The sequence below is a fragment of the Gracilinanus agilis genome, chromosome 2 (assembly GCF_016433145.1).
Source record: "Gracilinanus agilis isolate LMUSP501 chromosome 2, AgileGrace, whole genome shotgun sequence".
Classification (NCBI taxonomy): domain Eukaryota; kingdom Metazoa; phylum Chordata; class Mammalia; order Didelphimorphia; family Didelphidae; genus Gracilinanus; species Gracilinanus agilis.
Window position 1 is genome coordinate 499,210,610 of NC_058131.1, and position 17,777 is coordinate 499,228,386.

Below are 17,777 nucleotides of genomic sequence, written 5' to 3' on the forward strand. Positions count from 1 at the left end.
AGGATTTATCTTTAAACAACTATCAGGATGGTCTTTTAAACAGAAAAAGAATAGTACAAATTGATATTAATAATCAAATGATACAATAATCAAAATCATTCTTTTCAATAGCATTACATAAAAGCCTTACAATAAAAGCTATTTACGTTTATTCTAACTACATTGTATCTCTTTGAAGGAGGATTAGTGGGAGAAATCTCCTATATACCTGAAATCCAAATAGGAGTCTCTACAACATAATGCCCACTCCAAGGCTCCTTAGCAGTCAGCATCCCGTCTCTCTCAGAAGGTATTCGAGGATAATAGCTAGCCACTAAGTTCCAAGCAATTGTGCTGAAAAAAATTGGTTTGGCAAATAAGAAAGACCAAAATTACTTTATGATACAGTTTAAACTTGTAGAAGCTTAAACTTTCTCAACCCAAACAGATTTGAAAACTTTCAAACTTCTTTCCTTCCAAAAGAAAAAAGTCAACAATTGTCAAAAAAATCTAGCCAAAAACAATCTTCTTCCCTTGCTTCTGATACTTCTCATTAAACAATAATTATATTTTATTTTATATTTTCTTCCTTAGAGCTTATAATTTATATCAAACTATGGAACACTAATACCCAAGGATCTGCTGGTATTTATCAACCAGCTTTCCAGAAAAAAAAATATGCACAACATAAACTTAAGTTTAATCTAATTTTCTCCATCACTTTTTAAAGTCTAGACCAGGGGTCAGCAACATATGGCTCTCGAGCCATATATGGCTCTTTCGAGGGCCAGATATGGCTCTTTCTGCAGGAACCATGAAGTCAATTTTTTTTCAGGCACTGTTACAGGAGTGCGCACTGTGAGCACTGTACAGCTCTCACGAAATTACATTTTAAAAAATGTGGTGTTTATGGCTCTCATGGCCAAAAAGGTTGCCGACCCCTGGTCTAGACAATAAACAAAACATAAATCAAACCCTGATTTATAGCATTAGGCAGTTTCCAAGGCATAAATGATCACAATTAACATTTTAACAATCAGCTCTCCCAGTCATTTGAGCTAGTCCCAGCACACCCCTATATATTATTTAAGTGCATTGCTATGAAAAGGTACTCACGCAGTCATTTGACCTTTCACATAATTCTGATTCAAGATGCGGGGCCAACAGCCTGAACCTTCATCATTATTAAAAATGCTGCAATCTTCAGAAGACCAGAGTTTTTTGTTAGTCTTCAAAGAATCATTTTCAGTACGTGCTCCAGGATAATGAACCCTAAGACAAAAAATGAGAGAAAATGATACCCATTCATTTCTTAGATATTTCCATTTCTTAGCTATTTCAAAACAATGGTGAAAATTTTGAGAAAGAATTGTAAATAAGCATACACACATACATAGAATCACTATGGATTAACTAAAATAAGGTAAAATTTCAGCTATTCAGAACCCTTGAAGAAGGAGTCATTCCAGAGATTGGAAAAGCCAAATATCTTTTACACCTGAGGTTTAATCCTTTAAAAAAGGTCAAACTTCACTCCCCAATTGACAAATGCTCAAGGGATATTAATAGGCAGTAATCATATAAAAAATGTTCTAAATCCCTCCTGATTAGAGAAGTGCAAATCAAAACAATTCTGAGATACCACCTCACATTCAGCAGGTTGGCGAATATGACAATAAAGGAAAATAATAAATGTTGGAGGGGATGTGGCAAAATTGGGACACTAATGCATTGCTGGTGGAGTTGTAAATTGATCCAACCATTCTGGAAGGCAATTTGGAATCATGCCCAAAGAGTTTTAAAAGAATGCACATCTTTTGATCCAGCAATATCACTACTAAGTCTGTATCCCAAAGAGATAAAATAAAATGGGGATGGACTTGTTTGTACAAAAATATTTACAGCTGCACTTTTTGTAGTAGAAAAAATTGGAAACTGAGGTGATGTCCATAAATTGGGGAATGACTGAACAAATTGTGATATATGATGGTGATGGAATACTATTATGCTATAAGAAATGATGAAACTATAGATTTCTATAAGAACTGGAAGGACCTAAATGAACTGATGCAGAGTGAAAGAAATAGAATTAGGAGAACATTATATACAATAACTGAAACATTCTGTCTGTAAGAAGTACTTCAAGCATACCTTAATTCTAACCAAGAGAATTCATAATAATATCATTAATAGACTTATTAAAACCCACAGAATCACACAGCCTAAAAGCAATGTTGCATGGACATTCACTTGAGAGCTATTATATCTATGAACCTAATTTCACCCCATAATCTGTTTCAATTAATGCTGTGCTTTTATGAAACCAATTTACTTCAATAAATGTTAATCAGCTGTTAGATGTAAGGGGCCAGGCTAGCACTGATAATATAAAGATAAAAAAAAATGACACAGTCCCTAGAGTGTAATCTAAACAAAAAGCAAATTATTATTAAACACTCTAAGAAATCTTGAGAGAGAGAAGAGGGAGAGGGGGATCAGGAAAGACCTCAGAAGGATAAGACATCTAAGCAGAGTCTAGAAGGAAAGGTTTCAATAACAGATAAAAAAGGAATCAATTTCAAGAACTGGGGACAGTTGAATCAGGAGTCAAAAGGAAAAGATAATCAAATAGCTACTAACCCAGGTCTATCTAAAGGCTAGAAGAAGAGCTCTTAATTTGGGGTTCATGAGTTTGTGGTTTTTAATATTTTAATAGCTACTTCAATATATTTATCTTTTATGTTAGGCATTTAAAATATTCTTTTGAGAAGGGGCCCATTGGCTTCAGCAGAATGCCAATGGGGGCCATAACACCTTAATTATTAAGGACCCTAGATCAGAGGGGATGAGTAGGAGGAAAGGTACAGCCACTACTATATATGGATTGCTTAAGAGTGAAGTATTTTTGAAACTGGGCAATCCTCAAGGGCAGGTACCATACCTTATTTAATTCCACATTTCTACCCCTATCTAATATTACATATCCCAAATAAATAGTTAGTAAGAGAATGCCCACTATTTCTTTGAAAGAAAAAAATAAGCTGATTTCTCTTTCCCAGCACCAAGTACCTCTTAAGAGTTAGCATTTAATGGTGATATTTGTTGTTATTTACCCAATGTTTCAAAGATGGGCTAGCCTCTAGTTCACATTATATCATAAGTAATTTAGAGATGAAATTATAACAGCACTCCCACCTCCACTTAAATAACTTCTAGCTAAAACATATTCATCATTAACATGAATGGCCTTTTTTTTTAAGTTTCAAGCTATTTTATAAAGCTCTTCAGCAGGTAGAAGGGCACTATAGAAATTTCCATTTTAATAATAATGTATGCAAAGTTTAAAAAGATTTTTAAATGCTAATTTTAACTACTCAAGCTCTGAAGCTTTCCAAATCTAGGGACTAAAGTGACTACACCAGTAAAGTTTCATTTGCAGAGAAGGGTTCAAGTGTATCTAAACACTTGATAGCCTCTACCAACAAAAAGACCTGCATCCATTATATCTAAAGCCAAAAAGAACCAGAGGCTTTGTCTTCTCTAGGACTGGAGGACTGGAGGACTGGAAAGCACAGTGCTCACCTGCCATGAGGTCATCTAGCTGTAGTTATTCCCATCTCTTCTACTCCCATTCTGGGATTGAGATCCACAGCTGGCAATGAAAGTGAGGTCAGGAGTGCTGGAAGGACCCTAATATTTGTTGTTTACTCATCCAGAGGCCCAGACAAAACTCTCTTTCACTTACACTCTGAAGTACCCAATGCTTAGAATACAAGCCATTTGTTACTAACAGCACTTGCCTACAGCAACAACACTGCACTTGGCCATCACAAGGTCTCAGAAGATGGGGGTTCCAAACAAGTTGTGGTTCCTCCATCTCACAAATGGTGAAAACTCCCTCTTCTTGTTCCCTCCTTACCTCTGTGACTGAGTTAACAACATTATCCCACCATGTCTTAGTAGGCCCTTCCCCTTCATATTTCTTATCTTCTCTTTCCATCATCTACCAGGCCCTAAGAAACTCCTATTATTAACAAATCTTTCCTCTTCCTAGATCTCTCTCATATCTATCTTTCTATCTTCTGGCTTTCTGGTACTTCCAGAAGACACTTGCCACCTTCTTTTCCAAATAAAAGGAGTGATCATACCTCTTCTCACCTAGCTAAACTGGACTACCAGCTATTCTCTAAGTCCGAGCCCCACAGAATCAATTTTTCAAATTGTAGTGATAGAGAAGACTTTTGAGAATCCCTCGGACAGCAAGGGGATCAAATCAGTCAACAGCTAAAGAAATTAATTCAGGCTATTCACTGAAAGGTCAAATATTGAAGCTGAAGTGTAAATACTTTGGTCACATAATAAGAAGCCAGGACTCATTGGAAAAGACCCTGATGCTGGAAAAGACAATGCTGGCAAATGCAAAAGGGAACAGCAAAGGATGAGATGAATAGAGAGTTGTCACAGAAGCTATGACCATGAACTTGGGACAGACTTAGGGAGATAAGGGAGGATAAAAGGGCCTATCATTCTAAGGTCTACAGAATTATGAAGAGTCAGACCCAATTGAACAACAAAAACAATCTTCCATCTCCATGCAAATCTCCAGTTTGAACAATTTAGGCTGCGTGCCTGAATAAGTATTCCTTCTTCACCTCTACCTCTTAAGAATTTGGAGCTTCCTTCAAGGATCAGTTCCAACACCATGACCTACACGAAGTCATTCCTGAACCTCCCAGTTAGTTGTTAAGCATTCTCTGTTCTCCCTCAATTTTCCTGTATTTATAATTCATAGTATAATCTTCTAAAATGACCTAATCATCTTCTAGGTACTGTTTTATCTTTGTATTACTGGCATCTATCCAGTGTCTTGGATTAAGCAGGTACTTAATATGAAATGTTGTAATGAACTGAATTGAGTAAACAATGTCTTCTTCTCCACTGTTAATCATAAAACTAATTTCACTTGGAATATCATCCTCATCTTACATGAGAAATAATGACCAAAAACCTTTAAAAATAATCATCAGGATATTAGAGGTCAGTCACTTAAGCTTTTCCAAGTGGTTTCTGTTAACACCATAGACTGACATAGGAAATAAATTAGCTTTAAAATTTGTAGATTCAGTTTCCTTATTCCCTTTTGAAATCAGAAGAGGTTGCTTTATTTGGAAATTATGTCCTTCCTACATAACCTTCTCCCTCTACAGGTTATACATTCCTTCTCCCATGAAACTGTCTCCTGCTCAGGGGTTCCCTAAATTATTTTATAATAATAATATAATAAATTAAATATATATATATATAATGAAGAATAAATAATTAAGATTATCATAATAAAATAAACCCATTTAAAACTGAATCCCTTTCACAGGCAAAGAATATATATGAATATGTAAATCTTTATATATACATATATATGTATAGTAGCTAAAGTTTATCAGCTAGCTACTGTTCATGAAAAATTTTTAATATAATCTGTGTTGACATTTCCCTTCTCATGCAAATGTTTTGTTTTCATCATTAGAGACTCTAAGCATACAAAGAATATTTTGAAAATTAGCCCTAGAAAGGAGTAAACAAGCAAAGTTTATCACATTGTCAGGTTTAAACACTACTTTAATGAACTACCATTCTCTAATGAAGACAGAAAGTATTAGCTAAACAATTAGACTGCAAATACATGTGTCAACACATAAACAGTTTTTTAGTCTATAGCTAATCATAGAAAAATAGGATTTGATGTATTGAAGGAACCTTAAGGACATTCTAGAGCAGTGGTTCCCAAACTTTTTTTGCCTACCGCCCCCTTTCCAGAAAAAATATTACTTAGCCCCCTGGAAATTAATTTTTTTTTAATTTTAATAGTAATTAATAGGAAAGATAAATGCACCTGTGGCCATCACCGCCTCCCTGGATGGCTGCAGCACCCACCAGGGGGTGGTAGCACCCACCTTGGGAATCACTGTTCTAGAGTGACCTGCATATTTTAGAGAAAAAAGAACTAAGCCTAGAGAAAGGAAATGATTTGCCCAGGACCACCCATTAAATCAATAGAAGAGCTTAGGACTCAATTCCAGGTCTATTCTCAGTCTCATTTTCTTTCCACTCTACCAATATGATATCATATATCATTACTTGACTGAAGGACAACAGGACAAATAAATAGTATCATGTTCACATTCACTCGCTTAATCTGTAATTTTAATTTCATTGGATCATACGATTAAAGTTAGAGCTAGAAGTAATTTACAGGTCACCTGGTCCAACCTCCTCACTTTATGCATGAGAAAACTGAGGTCCAGTGAAATTAAAAGAATGCCCAAGGCTATATAGGCCATAAGTAGCAGAACTACTATAGAAGTGTAGTAAAGGAAGAAGAGAAATGGGTTGCAAGAAGTAAGAAAGAGGGTTTTGCAAAAGCCAGTCACATGCCAGAAACTAATGATGATCACCCAGCTAGGGTGAATCCAACTATCCTGGGTTCATTCCTAATTATATCTGAAGACCTGTTACATTCTACAACTCAATCTGGGAGGATTAAATAGTGTCAAGTTTAGCTAGTCAGCCATTGGGATCTAGACAGATAAGTTAGGGCCTAGGGAGCATGAAGAAAAAGAAGAAATCTCCGTGAGGAGATTTTTAGGAAGGTGGGAGGCTAGTGAGAATCCCTAATTCCTTAATCTTCCCTGTCTAAAAACCTTCTTTTCCAAGAATAAATCCCTGTTCCTGTTTTTAAGAACATGTCTGGTGGATTGAACAGAGCACTGGTCCTAGTGAGAGAGGCTCACAGGCATATCTCACTAAGAGATACTAAGGACTTCAATAACCTTAGTCTCTCAATAACATCTTCAACACCATCCCCATTAGGTCAGTATTTCAGAAGTAAATTTCTCTCTTCCCTGTGTTACCTTTTTAATGCCATCTCTCAGAGACCTGGAGGTCAAATACTACTGGATAAATTCAGGTATAGATAAGCCTTCAGAGAAAGGAAGCTAAAGAACCAAGGAACCAACAAGACTTAAGCTGATTCCACAAGCACTGCCCCCCTGGTTCTTGAGATGTGACATGTGAGAGTTGGTGGGTGGAGAAAAGACCTAATAAGGTCAGACCAGGAGCCAGTCTTGGTCTTCTTGCAAGAGCGTGGAAAGCAGAATGAACCCTCGTCAGTTTTAGCTAGAGGTCCAAATGGTGTCTGCAGATTAGAAAAGCTAAGTCTCTCTCTACCTCTCTCCTACCCATCTCTCTCTTTACTACTACTACTACTACTACTACTACTACTACTACTACTACTACTACTACTACTACTACTACTACTACTTTGATTTAATAAAGTTATTGAGCTATTATAAGCCTCATAATTTTAATTATTATACTACTTATTTATATACATACACAAAATATAGCACCAATATGGTGGGGTGGCTGGAGGGAGAGGGTGGGTGGCATAGAGAAATCAAGTTGCCTAAAGAGAGAGGAACTAGCCCATAATGTATGAAATCGTTAAAGCTTAAGTGCCAGTCTTTGGGGAGGTAGGAAGTTGTTGTTTTTTTAATTGTTTCCAACTCTTTGTGACCTTATTTAGGGTTTTTTTTGGCAAAGATATGAGAAGGTTTGCCATTTTCTTCTCCAGTTCATTTTATAGATGAGGAAATTGAGACCAACAGGGTCAAGTGACTTATCTAGATTCACACAGCTAGTAAGTAGTTGAGGCCAATATGAATTTAGATTTTACTGATGCCAGTTCTGGAACTGTCCTAGCTACCATTGAGATAGGAAGATTCAGTGTCAAATAAAAAATTAGATAGATGGGGGCAGCTGGGTAGCTCAGTGGATTGAGAGTCAGGCCTAGAGACAGGAGGTCCTAGGTTCAAATCCAGCCTCAGCCACTTCCCAGCTGTGTGACCCTGGGCAAGTCACTTGACCCCCATTGCCCACCCTTACCACTCTTCCACCTATGAGACAATACACCCAAGTTAAGGGTTTAAAAAAAAATTAGATAGATGGATAGAAGGATGGATAGATAGATAATCATTAGGTGGATGGATGAATAGTTTGGATGACTGGAAAGATAGATTGGATGGATGGATAGATAGATGATAGATTAGATAGATAGATAGATAGATAGATAGATAGATAGATAGATAGATAGAAAACTAATTTAAATTTTGGAAAAGAAACACCCAGAATTAATAGTCAGATACAATATCATTACACTGGGATATAAAAATATGCTGAGTTGAGGGTTTCATGAAATGTTTACTTTATTTAACACTTGTAAAGTTTAGAATAAAAATAAATTTCATGAGTAAAACATGTAGATTTTCAGATATCTCTCAAGAGAATGATGGGATCTGAACTCTTAAGTCACTTTAACTACTAAATCATAATAAAGAATTCTGTAACTATTCTGTAAGCAGAACAGTAAATATGTCCCTTCAACAGCTTTATAAGAAAAAAAGTACTGTAAAATGAAAATAAATTTTAAAATATGTTATAGATTTTTTACTCATTTTAATAAAAGTCACCTCCTGAGGTTGCTTAATAAAATACCTACCAGCAATGGTATTATTGACTTCATTACTATTAAAGCCCAAGTTATGGAAAAGTTATTACCACCACATTAAAGAATTAAAAATCATGAATTAAAAAATTCTGATTTGTCAACCATATTCAGCAAATAAAGTAAATTCCAGATGCCATTTCTCCATTTCTGCTGCTCACAATTGTTGCATAATTTCTAACCACAGGAATACAAATTAAAGTTTCCAAGCCATAGGTTTATAATAAGAGGGCCAGTCTTATAATAAAGCTGGACTTCTGACAAAAGCACTGTGAAAGACTTTCCTATATACCCCCCAAAATATCACAACTTATATACTAAGTTAAAAATAGATCAGAACATAATTCTCGTTTGCAGAAGAAGTCTTATGATGACTTAGAAGTCACTTGATGGGAAAAGGGGGTAGTGGTGGAGCCTTGACTAGTGACACAAAGATAAGAGTGGGTGGTGTTAGGTGGTACCAGGCTTCTAACCTGGATCAAGCCTATTTCAAGACTATGATGATTGCTGAGAGTGCATGATATAGCAAATTTGAAGCATGGGGCTGACAATAAGGTCTATGCTAAAGCAGTTATTTATTTAATTCAAAACCTTAATACTTATAGCAAAATAATCACAAAAAGTCTACTAAGATAATGACCTATGTAACTATCTTAGAATTAAGATGCTGCTAACATAAAAATCTAATCCTTATACAAGGGGGAAGGGGATTTTTCTTTCACACAATGAGATTTTGATACTATGCTCCAATCCTTGCTCTACATATATTTTCTTTAAGAATAGATCTGATCAAATTGTTCTATTCAAATTTCAGTAGTATCCTTATGACACCTACAAATGAATATAAATTCAGTTTGGCTTTTAAAGCCTTTCACAACTAGACACCAGCTCACCTTTCCAGCTTCATCATACACTGGTCCCTACTCCTGTCTTGAACTCTACAATCCAGCTAAATAGGACCTCCTGCTGGACCTCACACACAACCCTCCATCTCCCATCTCTATTTCTTTGCACTGACTGGACCCCCATACATAGAATAATCTCCTTCCCTCACCTTCATAAAATTACCTTTTTTGTTCAAGAACCAGTTCAAGCACCATGTACAACTCTTCTGCTTCTACTCACAAGCTGCTGAACAAGTTTGAAGAAATCATGCAAATGGATTCAGTCAACTACATTTGATTTGCTCTCAGTGAGGCATGCAGCAGAGTGAAGGATCTTTTTATTCCTCTCTAATTTATTTATTCGTGTATTTATTTATTTGTTTGTTTGTTTGTTTGTTTGTTTATTTAAAACCCTTACCTTCCCTTTTGGAATCAATACCGTGTATTGGTTCCAAGGCAGAAGACTGGTAAGGGCTAGGCAATGGGAGTCAAGTGACTTGCCCAGGGTAATACAGCTAGGAAGAAGTGTCTGAGGCCAGATTTGAACCCAAGACCCCCCATCTCTGAGCCTAGCTCTCAATCCACTGAGCCATCCAGCTGCCCCCTTCTCTAATTTATTTTCTATCCAACAATACACAGAGGCTATTTCCAATCACCTCTTCTAGCTTCAAGCCTCCCTTCTATAAATGAGAAAATAGAGACAATTTGTCATGGGATCCCTTTTCTTCCATTCTCTGTATCTCACACTGCTTTTGATATCGTCTCACTTCTTCCTCCCTTACCAGTCTATAGAAGTGATTCTTCCTCTCATGAAAGTTAACCTCTCTACATGTACCACATGCTCTCCAGAATAATGACCATAAAAGAATCCGCTTTCTTTCTCTAATCTTCAATAGATGTCTTTAAAAATTTTATTTATTTATTAATAAAATTTATCCATCTTATCTACCTGCCTCCCATCACAGAAAGTATCAACCAGGAGACAGACATGTTTAAATAAATTAATTCTTTTGTTGCTTCTGCCTTTTAGTTCACTCTCTGGAAGTAACATTCACAGATTTATTCTTTCAGCATTATTTCTACAGCTGTGTATAATGTTATCTTGGTTCTACTCATTTCACTGTTCATTATCTCATGTAGTTCATAACAAGTCTTTTGTTTTTTTTTTAAAGCTCATTTCTTATAGCACAGCAGTATTCCATCCCAGTCATATACCACAATTTGTTTAGTCATTCTTCAATTGATGGGCATTCTCTTAGTTTCTAATTCTTTGCCACTACACACACACACACACACAATATCCATAAATATTTTGTAATTTAATTGATCTTTATCAAAAAATTCCTTTCCTGCTGCCTACAAAGCTGTCCAAGACTCCTCATTCTGGAGGAAACCAAAAAACCTTCACCTGACATACCATCTCATTAAACTATCTTCCTATAGCTCTACTCCCCTTCTCAGCCAACTATCTATCACACAACTATCTATACTCATTACTTCTTCTCAACCCTATAATCTGGCTTATAAAACTCAACTGAAACTCCTCCCTTAAAAGTTACCAATGTTCTCTTTAATGTCATATCTAATGGTCTTTTTAATTAATCCTTATGGTTATCTCTTTAACATGACACTATTGATTACTTTCTCCTCTTGCATACTTTCTCCTCTCTTGAGTTTTTATGACACTGATTTCCCTCAGTTCTCCCATGTCAAACTACTCCTCAGTTTCCTTTTCTGGTTCTTTATTCTTGTCATGCCCTCAAACTGCGATGTAAACCAAGACTGAATCCTACATTCTCTTCTTTCCTTTAAATGCTTCACTGACTCTATACACAGACCTATACATTCTATCTTAATCTCTTTCTTTATCTCCAGTCAAACATCTTCAATTGCCTGTTAGAGAATTCTAAATGGATGCAATTGAGTGTAGTTTGATCTGGTGATCAAACTTAACATGTCTAAAACAGAACTCATCTTTCCTCCCAAATTGACCCTTCTTTCAGTCACTAAGGTTTATAACATCAGGGTTATTATACTCAACTCCTCACTTCTATTCATCTCATATATCGAATCAGTTGCCAATTCATATCATTTCTACTGTCACATCTCTTATATCAATTCCTTTCTCTCTACTCACCTGGATACCACCCCAGTTGAGATTCTCATCACTCCCCACCTTGATTATTTCAACAGCTTCAGAGTTAATATTCCTGCCTCAAGTCTCTCCTCTCTCCAATCCTTCCTCCAGAAATGGTATCTGACTTAAAAAGAAACAGATCCTGAACTGCATAATGACTTAAAAGCTCATAAGTTACATTATAAATTGTGTGCATTAAATATTTAGAGGGACCACCCAATCCTGGAAGACTTACCTAATCAGTCATATGTCTTAATTTGCCAGAATCACAGGTGAGATTCCTGACTGGGAGGAAGTCAAGGAGTGTGATGTGTAGGGAATGAAGTGAAACTCTGGCCAACTAGAACATCATAGGAAAGGGTTTAGACTGAACTTTAAAAGTCAGCATTAAAGTAGTGGGGGGACTTTGCCATTTTTTTGGCTTGTGGAAGAAGCTCTCAATCCCTGGTAAGCCATCCTGGTGCTTATCTATGTAAACCATCTCTGGTAAATGGCCAGGACAAGAATGGGTCAGCTGGGACCATGCTGGGCTAGGAATCCAGGAGCTAAGACTTGCAACCAAGGCCAGATTGGTAAGGTTAGGTAGCTGGGCCAATAACCTAATTCCTTTCCTTCTCTTTACAGGTAAACACTTACAAATTTAGTATAAAGTCTCCAAGATTAATTTTTTGTTCATTACACTATATTGCACTGAATTTTGAGTTGTTCACCTCTGATCTAGAGAGCTTCCCAAGTGATACTCCAAAGGTCCAGATCTAGGCATGTCAATTCCTTTCTAAATAAACTCCAATGTCTCCCTACTAACTCCAAGATCAAATATAAGCTCTTCTGTTTAGCTTTAAAATCTCAACCTACCTTTATATCATTAATCCACTCCACACACTGTATAATACAGTCAAACTTGTGTCCTTACATTTGCTCACACACAATACTCTACTCTCTCATCTCTGCATCTTATTACTGGGTTTTCCTCCAAAACAAGAATCCTCTCCCATTTCACCTCTACCCCTTAGAATCTTGTTTTCTTCAAAATTCTGCTCCTTCACCTTCTATTAAAGCTTTTCCTGATACCCCATAACGCTGTTAACATCCCCCATCCCAAAAGATCATTTAACTTGTATTTGTTTGGTATGTATTTATTTACCTATATAAACTCTGTTCCCTAATAAAGGCTCCTTAGGACAGAGATTATTTCACATCTGTCTTTGCATCCCTGGCACCTAGCATTGGTACCTAGGAGATAGTAATCACTACGTAAATCTTGTTGATTAATAAAGACTAATAAGGGTGAGGACAAAATATCTATTTTTCAACTTTCAGATCTTCCCCCAGAAAAAACTAACATTGTTTCCTACACAAAGTGGGCATTTAATACAAATTTAACTTTTTCCCAGTGGTCAGTCAACAGTCATTTAACAAGTGTTTAAGTGCTTATTGAGTGCTAAGTACTATGATAACATTTATGAAATTAGATAGTAGGCTAACTATGGCTAAAGTCACTTCTAGCTTGAAAATGCTAAGATTTGAACCTGGGATCAAGGAGCTACATAGAAAGAAGTAGTGAAAAAAAAACAAAAACAGAAACTGAGTCAAGGCAAGATTGCAAATCTAGATAACCTTAAAGTGTGAGCATCTAGGGAAGCCAATTTCACCTAGTAACAACTTTACAATTCCTAACAGTGGAATCCTACCACATACTTTAATTTAGAACTGTTAATTTGAATTTCCGTAACAATAAATTAGACTCCTTTGTATCAGACTAAAAATCTTGCCTATATTTATACTATGATAAAAAGACCTAAAAATAATACTAACATGTTAAAAAAAAGCATCAATCTATCTGGTGCAGATGTCTTATCAAAGGAATATTTAATTAAAGGAAACAGAGAACAGATGACTCTGTAAAGATGTGGAAAAGACATAAACTTAAGATATATAGGGCAAAACCAGAAAATAACAAATCTCAAGCATTTCCTACCCAATAACATCGATGGCGTCCAGGAGTACACGATCGAATTGCATGAAAGCAGAAAGGGGCTGCCAAAATTGATCATTGGCTATGATTTTCACTCTTTCCAGGCCTTTTTGATTAAGCATTGTTCTTAGGGTCTTCAGTACGAAAAAAGCATATGTACAAAAAGCAAAAGCAATAAATGGATTTTAGATTTTATTAAATGACTCAGAAATAGCTAATGGCATTAATTTTTAAAAGAATACTACCATTTTAACATATACCACAACAACTTGTTCAGTCATTCTCCAATTGATAGACATCCTTTCAGTTTCCAGTTCCAAATTATTCCTATAAATATCTTTGTACAAGTAGGTGCTTCCTACCTATTTTTAATCTCTTTGGATACAGACCTAGTAGTGGTATTGAAAATTCAAAGGATAGAGTTTTATGACCCTTTAAGCATGGTTCCAAATTGCTCTCCAGAATGGTTGTTTCAGTTCACAGCTTCACTTACAGAATATTAGTGTGAGAATTTTCCCGCATTCCCTCCAACATTTATCATTTTCCTTGTCATACTAACCAATCTGATAGATGTGAGGTAGTATTTCAGAGCTGTTTGAATTTGCACTTCTCTAATTAATACTTATTTGGACCATTTTTCATATGACTAAAGATGTTTCAATTTTTTCATCTGAGAAATATCTGTTCTTATATTTTGACCTTTTATCAATTGAAGGAACTTGTATTCTTATAAATTTGATTCACTGCTATCCACCTCGAGAGAAAGTGCTGTTGGAGTAAGAAAGTAGATGGAAGCATATGATTTATCACTTGTTTATTTGAGTATGTTTTAGGGTTGTGGTTTTATAAGATTCATTTACAAATATGAAAACATGTTTTCTTTTCTTTTTTTTTTTTTTTTTAAACCCTTAACTTCTGTGTATTGGCGCCTAGGTGGAAGAGTGGTAAGGATGGGCAATGGGAGTCAAGTGATTTGCCCAGGGTTACACAGCTGGGAAGTGTCTGAGGCTGGGTTTGAACCTAGGACCTCCTGTCTCTAGGCCTGACTCTCAATCCACTGAGCTACCCAGCTGCCCTCGAAAACATGTTTTCTTAATAATACATGCATAACCCAGTTTGAATTCCCTGCCAGCCCTGGAAGGGGAGAGAGAAGGGAGAAAAACAATTTGGATTATATCTCTTTGGAAAATATGTAGAAATGTTATCAATATAAATTTGATTCAGACATGCATATATTTGAGAAATAAGGCCTTTGTCATACACACTATAAAAATTTTCCCCCATTTTGTTTTTCTTCAAATCTTGGTTGCATTGGTTTTGATTGTGCAAACCTTTTTTAACTTAATGTAGTCAGAATTATCTATTTTATCTGTCTTAATGTTGCCTGTCTTGTTAGATCATAAATTCTTCCCATATCCATATATCTGGCAGAGACACTATGTTGTACTCCTCTAATTTGTTTATGGCATCACAATTAATTTCTAAATTAAATATTCATTTTTACTTTATCTTGTTTTAGGCATGAGATGTCAGTCTGTGCCAGGTTTTTACATTTTTTTTCCAGATTCATAACAGTTTTTTGCCAAGTAGGGAGTTCTCCTTCCAAATGCTTGGATCTCTGGGTTTTTCAAACACTTGGTTACTATGTTCATTTACTACTCTGGTTTGAGTGTCTATTCTAATCCACTGGCCCTCTACTCTATTTCTCAGATATTATCAGATTGTTTTGATGACGGTAACTTTATAATACAGCATGAAATCCAGTTTAACTAGGCTACCTTGCTTCATTTTGTTTTAATTCCCTTGATATTCTAGGTCTTTTTTTCTTCCAGATGAATTTTGTTAATACTTTTTCTAGCTCTAGGTAATTTAATTTATGTAGGATTGTCTTTTTTTTTTTTTTTAAACCCTTACCTTCCATCTTGGAGTCAATACTGTGTATTGGCTCCAAGGCAGAAGAGTGGTAAGGATAGGCAATGGGGGTCAAGTGACTTGCCCAGGGTCACACAGCTGGGAAGTGTCCAGATTTGAACGTAGGACCTCCCATCTCTAGGCCTGACTCTCAATTCACTGAGCTACCCAGCTGCCCCCAGGATTGTCATTTTTATTATATTCGTATGGCCTGCCCATGAGCAATTAATATTTTTCCAGGTGCTTAGATTTAACTTTGGGTAAAAAGCATTATGTAGCTGTGTTCATACAGTTCCTAAGTTTATCTTGCCAGGCAGATTCCTAGATATTTTATGTTGTCGATAGTTATTTTAAATGGGATTTCTCTTTTTATTTCCAGTGGTGGATTTTATTGGTGGTATAGAGAAATGCTGATGATTTCTGTGGGTTTATTTTATATCCTGCAACTTTGCTAAAATGGTTAATTGCTTCAATTAGTTTTTTGATTGATTCCATAAGTATATCATCATATCATCTGCAAAGAGTGATAGTTTTATTTCCTCATTGCTTAGTCTAATTCCTTCAATTTCTTCTTTTATTGCTATAGCTAGCATTTCTCGTATAATACTGAATAGTAGTGATGATAATGGACATCTTTGCTTCATGGCTGATCTTATTGGGAAAGCTTCTAATTTATCCCCTTACAGATATTGTTACCTGGTTTTAGATAGATGCTATCAATCATTTTAAGGAATGTTACATTTATTCCAGTGTTTATTAGTGTTTTTAATGAGAAAGGATATATTTTTTCAAAAGCTTTTTCTGCATCTATTAAAATAAACATGTGGTTTTCACTGGTTTTGTTATTGATACGGTCAATTATACTGATATTTTTCCTAATATTAAACCATCCTTGCATTTCTGATATTAAATCCATCTGGGTCATTATATATGAACCTTGTGAAATATTGGCAGAATCTCTTTGCTGGTACTTTAAATTTTTAGCATCCATATTCACTAAGGAGATTGACTTATACTTTTCTTTCTGTTTTTTCTCTCCCCAATTTAGGTATCAACATCATATTTGTGTCATAGAAAGAATTTGTTTGAATTCCTTCTGTGGCTATTTTTCCCAATAGTGTATAAACTATCAGAATTTGTTCTTTAAATGTTTAGTAGAATTCACTTGTGAATCCATCTCCTTGGGGGCCCATGGGGTTTTATCTGAGGTAATTCATTGATAGCTTGTTCAGTTTCTTTTTTGTTGAGATAGGGTTGTTTATTCTATTTCCTCTTCTGTTAATCTGGGCAATAAACATACTGTTTAATATTAATGGATTTATTGGCCTATAAATAGGCAAAATACAGTCCAATAATTCCCTATTCATTTGTTATCCTGTTGGTAATTTGTTTTTCCTCTCTCTACTCTTTGAAGATGATTTCTATGATTTGGTCTTTGACCCACTTATTTTTTAAGAAAAGGTTATTTAGTCTCCCCGCCAGCCCCCACCCCGGGCCTTAGTTGAGAATAATTTTTATAGCATTATGGTCTCAAAAGGATGCATTTATTATTTCTTCTTTTTTGCAACTGGTTCTGAAGCCTTTATGACCTATTACATGGTCAGTTTTTCTGAAGGTGCCAGGGTACTGCTGAGGGAAAAGTATATTACTTTCTATTCACATTCAGTTTTCTCCACAGGTCTATAAAATCTAAACTTTTCTAAAATTCTATTCACCTCCTTAATTTCTTTCTGGTTTATTTTGGGATTGATTTATCTAGTTCTGAAAGGGGAAGTTTAGCATCCCCTACTAATATATTTTTATTTCCACTTATAACTCATGTAACTTCTCCTTAAGGAATTTGGATGCAATGTCTTTTGGTGCATATGTTGAGTACTGATATGATTTTATTGTCTATGATACCTTTTATCAAGCAGTAACTTGTAATTTTCTTCCTTATCTCTTTTAATTAGATCTATTTTCTGGAAGAAAAAAAAAACCTTAAACCAATTTTCACTTTTGCTTTGTCTGAGATCATAAATGTTGCCTTTGATTTTTTTAAACTTTAGCTGAAACACAGTATATTCTGCTCCAGCCTTTTATTTTTACTCTGTGTATGACTCCTTATTTTAAATGTGTTTCTTATACACAGCATAGTGTGAGATTCTGGCTTTAAATTCACTTTATCTTCTGCTTTATGAGTGAATTCATCCTTTTCATAATCACAGTTGTAAGTACTGTGTGTTTCCCCCTTATCTTCCCCATTTATCTTTCTTTCTCTCCTTTCAGCCTTTCCCTGTTCACAAATGTTTTGCTTCTGATAACCACTTCCCCTGTTTACCTTCTCATTTG

General features: G+C 35.5%; 1 protein-coding gene across 1 annotated transcript in view; it reads right to left on the bottom strand.

Moving 5' to 3' along the window:
• Nucleotides 1-17,777, bottom strand: part of LOC123237825 (galactocerebrosidase-like) — an 89,996-nt gene that overhangs the window by 39,621 nt on the left and 32,598 nt on the right. The window contains exons 7-9 of the mRNA XM_044664987.1: nucleotides 13,539-13,669; nucleotides 1,096-1,251; nucleotides 209-333 (exon numbers count right to left, since the gene is read on the bottom strand). Coding sequence (XP_044520922.1) covers nucleotides 209-333; nucleotides 1,096-1,251; nucleotides 13,539-13,669 — 412 coding nt within the window. The remainder of the gene's footprint in view (nucleotides 1-208; nucleotides 334-1,095; nucleotides 1,252-13,538; nucleotides 13,670-17,777) is intronic.